Here is an 11,374-nt window from a genome sequence, read left to right as displayed (position 1 = left end):
CACCAGTCTCCGGCACACAGCAATACTTGAACAGTTTTCGGGTGAAGTGAAGCTCGATAGGAGTCTATTACTCGAGTTCCGGCACTAAACGTTGCCTCAGATGCCACTGTACTTACTGGAATGGCCAAGATATCACAAGCCATTTGAGACAACACTGGATAGGAAATTCGGTTTATTTTCCACCATTCCAAGCAATCAAATGCTTTCAGGTCTGCTCCAGTCTTTTGGCGAGGCTTATCTAAATAATCAACCAGTTCCGACTTAAGGGGTTCGTTAGTCTCAACTTCATCACAATAGACATCGAAATCATCCCAAGAAGAAGAAACTGGTGCATTTTTTCGCCGCCCTTCTAAAGAACAATCTTCCATTGCTGTTCCTTCTATACTTGCCATTAAAGCAACATATTCCTCATAAAGATCAAATAGGACTTTTCGAACATTTGAAATATGCTCTTGAGCTTGGAAAGGAGGATACATTTGAGGGTATGAGAACTCTACAACTCGCATTTTCTGTCTCGGATCTAAAATGGCAGCAATTGCCATTAGCAAATTACAGTCCAATATTTATCAAACTTGGATTTCATCTTTGTTACCATGGCCCGGATGAAGTCGTCTTCATTGTTGACTTGAGCATCTAAAACTTTCTTAATTTTTGCCACCTCTTGAAGGAACAAGTTGCTTGTAGGATAATCAGTCCCAAACATAATATGTGTGGCTGTCCAAAATTTCTCCAAGATAGAGCAAACCTTTTCTACTTTATCCCAATCATCAGGAGATGGGCAAAAATCATAAAGTGGATCTCTATCTTGAAAGCGGCGAAAAACATCTCTAAATTTGATGGCACAATTCAGCATCTCGAATGTGGCATTCCATCTAGTCCGACAATCATAAAGCAATTTTTTTCCAGGTATTCGGAGCTGTTGGGCAATTTCAGCAAACAGCAAAGCTCTTCCCTCGGAGCGATTGACAAATTCCACACTTTCCCTAATATTGTTGGTGATGTCCACCATCTTGGAAAGGCCATCTTGAACCACAAGGTTCAAGATGTGTGCACAACATCGAACATGAAAAAGTTTGCCTCCACATAGCAGCTTTTTTGATCTAGAGAAGTCATCCTTCAAAAGTCGGATAGCAACATCGTTATTGGAGACATTATCGACTGATATAGTATGTATCTTGTGATCAATTTCCCATTCCTTCACGCACTTAAAAATTGCAGCAGCAATCTCCACCCCACGTCGAGGTGGTGGTATGTGAACAAAATTGAGAATTCTCTTCTGAAGCTTCCAATTTGAGTCAATCCAATGTCCAGTGATGACCATATACTCTATTTTCTGATTTTTAGATTTCCAAAGGTCGGTTGTGATGCTCACTTTTTGCACATGCTTCAACTTGTTCTTCAACTTCTTCTTTTCAACTTCATAGACTGTCACGCAATCATTTTTTGCTGTTCCTCGGGAGATCTTTTGCCACTCTGGCATTCCCCGTCTCATGATGATGTTAAAACCTTCTTCCTCCAAGATAGTGAATGGATGCTCATGCATTAACACCCAATGTGCAGCAGCCTCTCTCATTGCCTCCATATCAAACTTACCAGTATGTAATGCCGGTAAAGTCGAAAATATCTCATCAGCTGGCTGAAAATTTAGTTTTGTTTGTTGTGCTACCATTCTAAGATGCACTTTTCTAGTTGAACATGAAATCCTATGCCTTAACATGCTTGAAGTTTGCTTAGATTTGCCCCTTGAAAGTTTTTTCCTACAATGGACGCACGTGGCATAGAAAGTGCCATTTTCTTCAATTTCTTCAAAGTCATCCCAAACTTGTGATGTTTTACTTCTTTTTGGAATATGAAATTCATCATCACCTTTATCTTGCTCTCCTTCTGTTACATTTTTCTCCATAGCATTCACTTGTATTCCTTCATTCTCAACTGGAGTTTTTTCAGTTCCTTGATCAGTCACATGTATTTCTGGATTTGGAGTTGTGTTGTTGCTAACAAAAATAGGACTATCGAGCAATATTGGAGAGGATGAACCAGCATTTGATAGCTGAGGGATAGAAGGAATCTCAGGTGGACTCCATCCACCTTCAATTTGCCAAAAAAAAAAAAATCATAAACTTGATTAAGTCTTAAACTATTAGTACATTAATCTCACAGGAATCATTAAGTCCTAAACTACAAGGATTACATGTTGGTTTTTCATCAACCAAGAACATGCCAAATTACATTACATGTCGGTTTAGCCAATTGCATAGGGGCAAGGTCCATTCAAAACCAAACAATGAGCCAAAATCTAAGCAGTCAACTTAGTCTTTTGCACAAATCTTTTGTTGGGGGCCACTAATTCAATGCCAAGAACAACAAAATGCTTTCAGCAATTCATACGGGATATAGCAAAATGCTTTTAGGTGAAGTGTGGTCCCTCTGCTAGTAGTGCACAATCCACTATCACTAGTAAAGTAAAGCAAAATGCCAAGGACAGCAAAATGCTTTCAGGAATTCATACGGGATATAGCAAAATGCTTTTAGGTGAAGTGTGGTCCCTCTGCTAGTAGTGCACAATCCACTATCACTAGTAAAGTAAAGCACACTATATAATGCTTGACAATAAAAAAACAAAGATTATATCCACGGGGGAAATGAAATCAGTTTCAAGAAAGCTTCTTTCCTATCTCTTTTTTTTACTCTTAGTCCCTGAGACTCGTGGAGAAAGAACAGAGACAAAGTGCAAAATGAATCAGTAGGTTACCTAGTCCCTGAGGTACAGCAGCTAATCTTGAACCACCAGTAGAAGGGCCAGTGTCACTTTGCATTTTTTCTCCAAAAATTTACAATAGCTTTTACTCCATTTTGATTCCACCTTAAATTTAAGCCGCAAATTGCTTATTTAATAGCTTCTATTCACTGTCAACAAAACCCACAATTTTTACCAAAGACCCAAAATTAGGTTTTCATTTTCTGAAGCAGAATGGGAACTTAGACTCAAAAATTCACACCCAAATACCAAGGCCAGTCGTTTATTACCTCAAATGAGCTGCATTAACTGCCGGCTGCAAGGTGCTTTACAATTGAGTGACATTTCGCCGCTAGTCATGCTACAAGTGCAGAGGAGAAAATCAGCGGGACCATGTTGTGATTTGTGAAGTTGAAACCAAAAGGAGAAGCAAAGCACGACGGCGATGTTGGTTTTTGCTCACCTGCGAGCTGCGATGAAGTACTAAAGGTTTGAACTTTAAAAGTGAGATTGTGAGAGTGCATTCTTGTTTAGGGTTCAGACAATAAGGTAAACGAGAGTGATTTTTTTTTTCTTGTTTTTAATTTTTTACATTTTAGATTTATCACATTACCATTTTACCATCCATCACTTTTTTTAACTAAACATTATTTCATGTAAATTTATTAAAACACATACCCATAATAGTCATTCCATACTTAATATATATATAATATATATATTATACGAAAACTCGATTAGGCTCATCGAGCACTCGAGTAGTTATTTTAGGAGCTTGAACTCAACTCGTTAAATGTAACGAGTAGCTCAAGCTCGAGCTCGAGCTCGATTTTACCGAGCTCGAGTCAAGCTTTTTACCAAACCGCTCGCGAGCTACTCGCGAGCGGCTTGAATTGACAGAACCCTTAATTGAGAACATTAGGTCCCTCTTTGTAGGCAAGGATGTTACGAATTCTAGTTCTATGAATAGATGCATAATTGTTGTTCAACAAGACCAGGGAAGGTCAAAATTTGTGACCCTATTTTCTTGGCCTTATGGTCCAAGGTGATTGATGCTTCATCTGATTTGCTCCCTTTGTTCCTATATCGTAACCATCATGAGTTTGGTCACTAACTAGGATGTACCTTTCCAAGATTGACCATTCCACCGAAGATGTATAAAAGTCGTCTTAAAAGAAACCTGTTGATTTTATGTATGAACAGCATAAATAATTCAATAATACACTATTAGCTATCAAAATAGTAAGAAGGTTGTTTATAGTTGAACAAAGACTAAAAGAAATTCCACATAGTTGTGCTGAAAACAACTATGTATTTTCGTTGGAATTGTTTTTTATTTGCTTTTGATTTTGAAATCTTCTTTTAAGTTATAATTTTCTAAATGGAATAACGACATACAAGGGAAGATTTGAGGAAATAGAGCCTTAATTGCTACTAATTAGGGTTATGTTTTGTGTCATCTAGTTGAGGTGTCAGCTAGTCATTTTCCTTTTTTTTTTCTTTTTGCTTTCCTATTTCATTAGTCTCAGAGCTTATAACATATTTTCAAGGTTGCTAGAGTTTGAACTGTATCTTGTTCATGGAATGTAGCACAAGTTTGTAGGACTAGGTTGGCCTTAGCTGCCTTTGTTTACATGTATAGAAAGGAAGGAACAAATCAATCCATTAGCAAATCTTTGTGAATCATGTTGTGTATGTAAGTAAGGCCATTGTGAAGGATGTGCAACAGTACAAGGGGCTTGTGCTACTCGAAAAGGTATCCAAAGGAATCATGAGAACTTGTCCTGCAGTAGTGTTTGCCGTTTGTTGTGTTTGATAAATAGGTGAAAGTGTCTAGCTACCTGTGTTAGGATTACTGCTTGTTTGCAGTTCTGTACTACAATGGATTACCTCTATTTGTAATTTCCTTTTGCTTATCTTAATAAAAGGTGTAGTTTGTGACTGAAAAATAGTAATTAGTGACTAAAAACTGCTCTGAGCTGGTATAATTGAGTTGAAAGTAGTTTATTCGACTATGTCTGCTGATTCGCTAGTTGGAGCTTATAACCAGACTCTGGTTTAACTAATATGGGAGAGTTACAGAGAAAAGAATACAATATAAAGCTAAACTGTTAAATCAAAATTTTCAATATTTACAAGGGGTGTTGGTTAAGTTAAACCATTAGGTAATTATGGCAGTAGGTTCTAACATAGTCTAACCGATAATTGTTCACCCACCTGTACTGAATAAAACCTTCAATGGTGCAATATTTTCCTCTAGACAACTGATCCTAAAGCAACTATACGTGCCCAGAATTCTGTTAGAAACCCATAATATATTGAGGTCAGCCCCCACAAGCAGTCTCTCAAAACTCGAAATTGCTTTTGCCATGATTATAAGAACAAACATATGTAAAGGAGCAGGAGCAATTAGACTCCAAATGGAAGATAAAGGAGGGTTGTAAGAAAATAACCCATAGGATAAAGAATACAAGCGAACCATGCAACTGATAGTCTTGGCAGCAGAAAATAAAAAAAACTTGCGACAGAGCAAGAAACGAAGTGGAGGAGGCAACAACTTCTTTATTTCTTTTCCACTCTTAATCACATAGATAGTAGGACTTGGACTCTGAAACTTGGACAAGCCTAACACTTATAAAGAAACCTTTAAACTAACGGAAACCAATTAAGAATAAGAGCTTGGTTTAACATCCTACATTGCCTCCCTTAAATTAAGGTCTTCAAACTTCATCATGCCAAGCATCTTTTTCAACCTCATGAACATCTCCAACTTGAGTGGTTTTGTCAGAATGTCAGCTACTTAATCTTCACTTCTACAATAATCAATGACAATCTCTTGATCTTGAACCAACTCATGAACAAAATGATACTTGATGTCAATATGTTTGCTGCACTCATGAAAAGCTAGATTTTTTGTTAACTCAATAGCAGACATGCTATCACAAAATATTTTGGTAGGACCATTTTGCTTGTGTTGTAAAAACCCAAGCATTCTATGACGCCCCTACTTCTCCTTAAGGCGAATCAAAGAATATCTGCGAGATGCCTGCCCAACTCTCGCCAGGACTCAAGACAATTCGATTCACGCTTAATAATACATAATGATTATTACAAGCCAAATAAAGAAAAGTCGCTTCCATAATTGAATATCCAAGTCTTACACCACGAGTTCAAAATATATCAGCTATCCAATTCTTACATCAAGTATCTAAAAGATACATTAATTCCCAAAATATACAACAGCCAAAATGTCTAGTCATTTACATTTGAAACCTTAATACAAAAGTACATCAAAAGAGGTTTCTCCAAATTTCATTCCATGTCCATTCCTGTTAAGGAAAACAAATCTACGGGGTGAGCAATTGCTCGTGAAGCCAAGAAAACACACATGCAAGCACGTTGTTCAAGTAACAATCCCATTTAACGAGTAAACAATAATATTTAAGTAATTAACAATTCGAACTAGAAAAGTAAACAGAAACAATTCAAGGATATAGGAGCTCTCATGAGCTATTTTTCCACTTGCACGATCAAAAACCTCCACGATTGACACTCAGTCAATCGGGTAGGCTATAGTCCGTAGAACTTCACTTATCATGTTCCCATTCACCATTACATACCCCTGTACCGGACTCGCCTGGCGCTTGTTTGAGGCGATACTAGTCGAGTATGCCAAGTAAGACCTCTCAATAGGGCAAGCTTATGTTTTCTCATGGTTCACCAAGGAGCTCGACCAAGCCCATGCCGGCTTGAGTCCAAGGTTGGCCAGTGAGAATTGGGCGTCCCCCAATCAACATTTATGAGTCGAGGAGATTCACTCCAACGACGTATGTAGCCATAGCATACCATTTCATTCATTCAATATATTTCAATCATTCATTTCATTCAATTCATTCCATATACTTCAATCAATTCAATCACGATTCATTCAAATGAGAATGAGTGCGGTAAAGTACACACTCGACTCAGCATTTTCAAAATATTTGATTATCAATAACAATTAACACGTATTTCATGCACTTGACACTCACCAATAAAAAAAAAAACAAGTGTGCCCGCTTGAGGGTTCAGGCGTCCACCGTGAGATCCTTTTGAAGGTCCTCTTGAGTGCCTGAGCAATTAACAATTAACTATTACACACTATCGGTTAAAACCCCTAATTATCAAGAAAGATTGCACTCACATACAATCTAAGAAGATATCATAAAAATGAGTCTTAATTACTCGTAAATCGAGACTTAAAAATAGGGTTTAGTAATACAAGGAGAATTTGATTTTCATCTTTGAAATCAAGGGTAAAACGGTCAAACGATATCGAAGAAAAATGGAGAGTTCTAAATACTCAATTTCCTTTAAGTTCGAAAATTTCAAATTTGACAAGCAATCTTTGAAAAATCGTATCTCACTCTATGTAGGTTCAAAATTGGAAAATTGATACCATCGGAAACTACTTCCAAAGTACTAAAAATTCCTGGAAGATGCTTTTCCATGATTCAAAATGGAAGACACTCAAAATTTGGCTCAAAGTTGCTGATTTGGACTCCCCGGACAGATTTGGAGTTGATTTTCGGCAAACTTAAAAAATTCGGCAAAATTCACAGAATGCGAACTAGTCTCTGAAATTTGGAACTCAATTAGAGTTATAATCAAAGTTTAAAACACAATCAACAAAACAAGAATCAGAGTTTTGAGCACCAAGATATAGCGGCTCAAAATTGCTGAAAATTTCTCACTGAACAAGAGTTTTCCAGATTTGAAACATGAACTTTGAGACTTTGGTTGGGCATCGAAATGGACTTGGAATGGCACCAAATTTGGTAGTATTACCCTACCATATAAGAGCTATTTCTCTGTCAAATTTCATGCAAACATTGGTACGGAAGGTCAGTTAACAAAGCCACTAAAGTTCCAAGAATTTCCAAGGCAAATCTGCCTTGTACTTCCGTTTTCCTTTTTCTAACCTTTGGCCAATGAAATCAACTCAAATCCAGTTCATTTATGAGGACAAGGTCTAAGAAATATCCAAAATATATTTGGTAGGTGATTAACATCAAAAGTTTCAAAATAACAAGTCCCAATTCGAAATAAGCTATTGGCTAACCCAAAATTAGGGTTTTCTTTCTCTGATGCAGTTCTGTAATTCGGCCATAACTCACTCAATTCAATTTGAAATTGGGCGTGGTTAATGGCATTGGAAGAAATCATAACTAGGGCTACAATTCTGTCCATAGGGCTACAATTTCTCAGAAGAAATCATTTTGAAATTCTGTCCATAACTAGCTCATATTTGAGCAACAAGTCACAGCAAATAACAGGTTTTCTAACACAGCAATGAAGCAGGACAGGTAATTTTGAAAGGCTGGTACGGTTAACTCAAGTGGAATCAGGGGATACATTTTATACCGTTAAAAAACTAGAAGTGTTTAGTTTCTAATGCCACAAACAGCTCTTGATTTCAACGTCGGAGTAAAGAGTTATGGTCATTTGAAATTCACTGCCAGAGTAACTCTGGACACGTTTTCCAGCCATGAATAAATTTCGAAATCCAAACATTTACTCAATCAAATCAAGTGATTTTTAGTGAAAACTTTTCACACAACCTATACAACATATCTACATCAAAATCAAGTCAATTTAACCACAAAAAAATCGCACCAAAGGTTTGACAAGAACAGGACAGATTCGGCCCTTCTTCATGCATCACTTCCTTTGACTTTCTTTTCATTTTTTCCACTTATCTCTACTAGATTAACACTTAATCAACACAAATAACATCCAAACTCATCAAATCAGATCATTAAATCCATTGTGAGATTTCATAGAGCCCACTCAAATGATTTTCAACCATCTAAAACTACCCACATGAAGCTACAAGTTTCTAAGTCTAATCTAACTTACAATAATCAAGTTTCAAGGGTTGGATGGTTTGCTACCTTCTTAGATGATGAACTCCGAATTTTCGGTCCTTAGAGCTCCAAGAAAACTGTGAGAATGAAGCTCCTCTCCTAGTCCAAGATGATCACCAAGTTGTTTGCAAGTTGTGGTATGAATTTGAAGTGATTTGGTGAAAGATTGAGTGAGATGATGAAGAAGTTTTGGTTCCTTCTTCTCCTTGGTGTGGCCGGCTGTTTGAGAGAGAAAAAAGAGAGTGTTTTGCTGATCAAAAGCTTCTAGAGTAAGCTTAGTAGTTGGCTCTAAGGTGCACAAAAGTCAACTCTCCAATAGTGCGCGTACACGCGCGTTTCGTGCCCGTTTCCTCTCGGGTTAGTTACACTTGTGCACTAAACTTCTAATGCACTTCCATTAACACTATTATTATTTACTCTTAATAGTCTAAAAATAAATGTCCAAAGTCCATCAATTAATCGCGCGCGCGAAAACGTGTACTTCCGACTTGTGCGCGATAAAGCGAAATTTCTAAGAAATTCTTATAACAATGATATAACTAATTAATACTAGGGTAATTAGACATAAAATTTACCTATTTTAGTAATAAAAACATGAGTTCTCACATGAGTCTAGTATTACTTTCTCAAATCTCCAATTAATTTGCATCAGCGGGTCTTTCGAAAAACTATCGACGCGCGAGCGGTATGCGCTTAATTAGAACTCATTCACCTTTAATTATTCAATTAATTTTTCTTAATCTACTATTAATCATTCGTAATTCTCCAAAAATTATTACATTCTCGATTCAAATATAGTTTTGAAAAACGTGTACTCGTTATTTCTCACTTAAACGAACCTCCGAAAAATTGAATTTGCTAACGGGACGTTTTAAAAACATAAGGGAGATATCGTTCCATACAAATGGACTTAAAATGATTGAAATGAATTATTCAGAGAAAACAGGTGAATAAATATTTAAATAAACCAATAATATTCGATAAAATAAGAAAATTTTCAGGTACTCACACATTCTCCTCAACCAAAGTGCTTGAGTAGCATTACTCGCAGCCGCCATGTATTCTGCTTCTGCTGTGGACAAAGCAATCACCTTTGTTTCTTTGAAAACCAAGAAAATACACCAAATCCCAAATAAAATGTATAACCAGAAGTGTTCCTCCTTTGTATTGTGTCACCAACCCAATCACTGTCAGTATATCCAATAAGGTTGCCACCATGCGAAGATTTGTAAAATATACAATCAGATTGCATACCTTGAACATATCTCAAAATCCTTTTAACAGCTTGCAAGTGGGATCGGCATGGAGATTCCATGAATTTACTAACCAAACCAATTCCATAAGTGATGTCAGGCCTTGTAAAAATCAAGTATATGAGACTTTCTACCAATTTCTAGAAATAGGTAGCATCAACAAAATCACCAACGCATCTTTGGTCAATTTTAGCTCTTCTTCAACTGGGGTCATCATTGGTTTAGCCACATCCATCTTAAATTTTTTCAAAATATCACCTGCATATTTTCTTTTTAAAATAAAAATTTTACCATCCAACTGACGAACCTCAATATCAAGAAAATAAGACATTAATCCCAAATCTATCATTTTAAACTGACTGATCATGGCCTTCCAGAATTCAGAAATTAGTTTGGAATTGTTGCTTGTAAATATTAAGTCATCCACATATATACATACAATAAGAACATCTCCTCCAAGGTTGAATTTGATGTACAAAGTATGTTGTATGGACATTTCAGAAAATCATGTTCAACAAAGTAAGTATCGATGTGAGTATACCAAACTCTAGAAGTTTATTTCAACCCATATAATGCGTTCTTTAATCTTTAAATTTTGTCTTCTTGACCCTTTGTAACATAACCTATAGGTAGCTCAATATATACCCCTTCTTCAAGAAAACCATTTAAGAAAGCAGATTTCACATCCCTTGATGAATTTCTCAGCAATTATTGGCAGCAAGTGAAACAATCATACAAACAGTATCAAGTCTGGCAACTGGAGCAAAAATTTCAAAATAATCAAATACCTATTTCTGCTTATAACCTTTGACAACTAATTTCGTTTTGGAGCGATCCATCTCTTCTGTGGGCTTGTACTTGGACTTATATACCCATTTTCATTTCAATTGGCTTCTTTCAGGTGGGATAGTGGTCAAACTTCCGTGTATCATTTTTCTTAATGGCATGACCTTCTTCATCCATTGCACGAATCCAACGATCATCTTTGACAGTTTCATTAAATGAGACAGGATCACAATATACCAAAAGAGTAAAATTTACAATATCTTCATCAGATAAATCATCATTTTTACTAACAATATAAAAATCAAATCGAACTGACATGCAGCGTTCTCTCTGTGGTTGACTAGATATCTTAACCTGCATAGTAGAAGTTGAGGGGTCACCATGAGACTACACAACTGTGTCTATAGGTTGCTTAATAGAACTTACTCCTATAACTGGAGAAATAGATAGATATTTTGACAATGTTTCAAGATATTTTCTGGACCAATTTCAAGTGTTATGTTCATTAAAAGTCATATCCCTGCTAACAATCACTTTTTCTGTGTCTGAATTGAACAATTTATACCCCTTAGTTTTATGACTACAACCAATAAAAATACACTTATTTGCTTTGTCATCCAATTTCTTCCTCAAATGATCTAGAATATGTGCATACGCAAGACAATCAAATACTTTGAAGTGAGAAATATTCG

At 36.4% G+C, this 11,374-nt stretch overlaps 1 protein-coding gene across 1 annotated transcript; it reads right to left on the bottom strand.

Annotated features, from left to right (window-relative positions):
* Positions 1 to 541: 541 nt before the first annotated feature.
* Positions 542 to 2,816, bottom strand: LOC140035775 (zinc finger BED domain-containing protein RICESLEEPER 2-like). The gene is made up of 2 exons (XM_072077147.1): positions 2,753 to 2,816; positions 542 to 2,088 (listed from the first exon to the last, which is right to left on the bottom strand). Exons 1-2 carry the CDS (start codon positions 2,814 to 2,816, stop codon positions 542 to 544), a joined length of 1,611 nt encoding a protein of 536 aa, XP_071933248.1.
* Positions 2,817 to 11,374: the final 8,558 nt, after the last annotated feature.

The sequence above is a fragment of the Coffea arabica genome, chromosome 2c (assembly GCF_036785885.1).
Source record: "Coffea arabica cultivar ET-39 chromosome 2c, Coffea Arabica ET-39 HiFi, whole genome shotgun sequence".
Classification (NCBI taxonomy): Eukaryota; Viridiplantae; Streptophyta; class Magnoliopsida; order Gentianales; family Rubiaceae; genus Coffea; species Coffea arabica.
This window is presented reverse-complemented; position numbering and strand designations above follow the sequence as displayed.

What these genes read in the sequence shown, in the direction of transcription:
- LOC140035775 (XM_072077147.1), bottom strand. Translation starts at nt 2,816, where the DNA reads ATGCAAAGTGACACTGGCCCTTCTACTGGTGGTTCAAGATTAGCTGCT. An exon ending in TGCTGTACCTCAGGGACTAG is followed by an intron (nt 2,089 to 2,752) that starts GTAACCTACTGA and finishes GGCAAATTGAAG; the next exon opens with GTGGATGGAGTCCACCTGAG.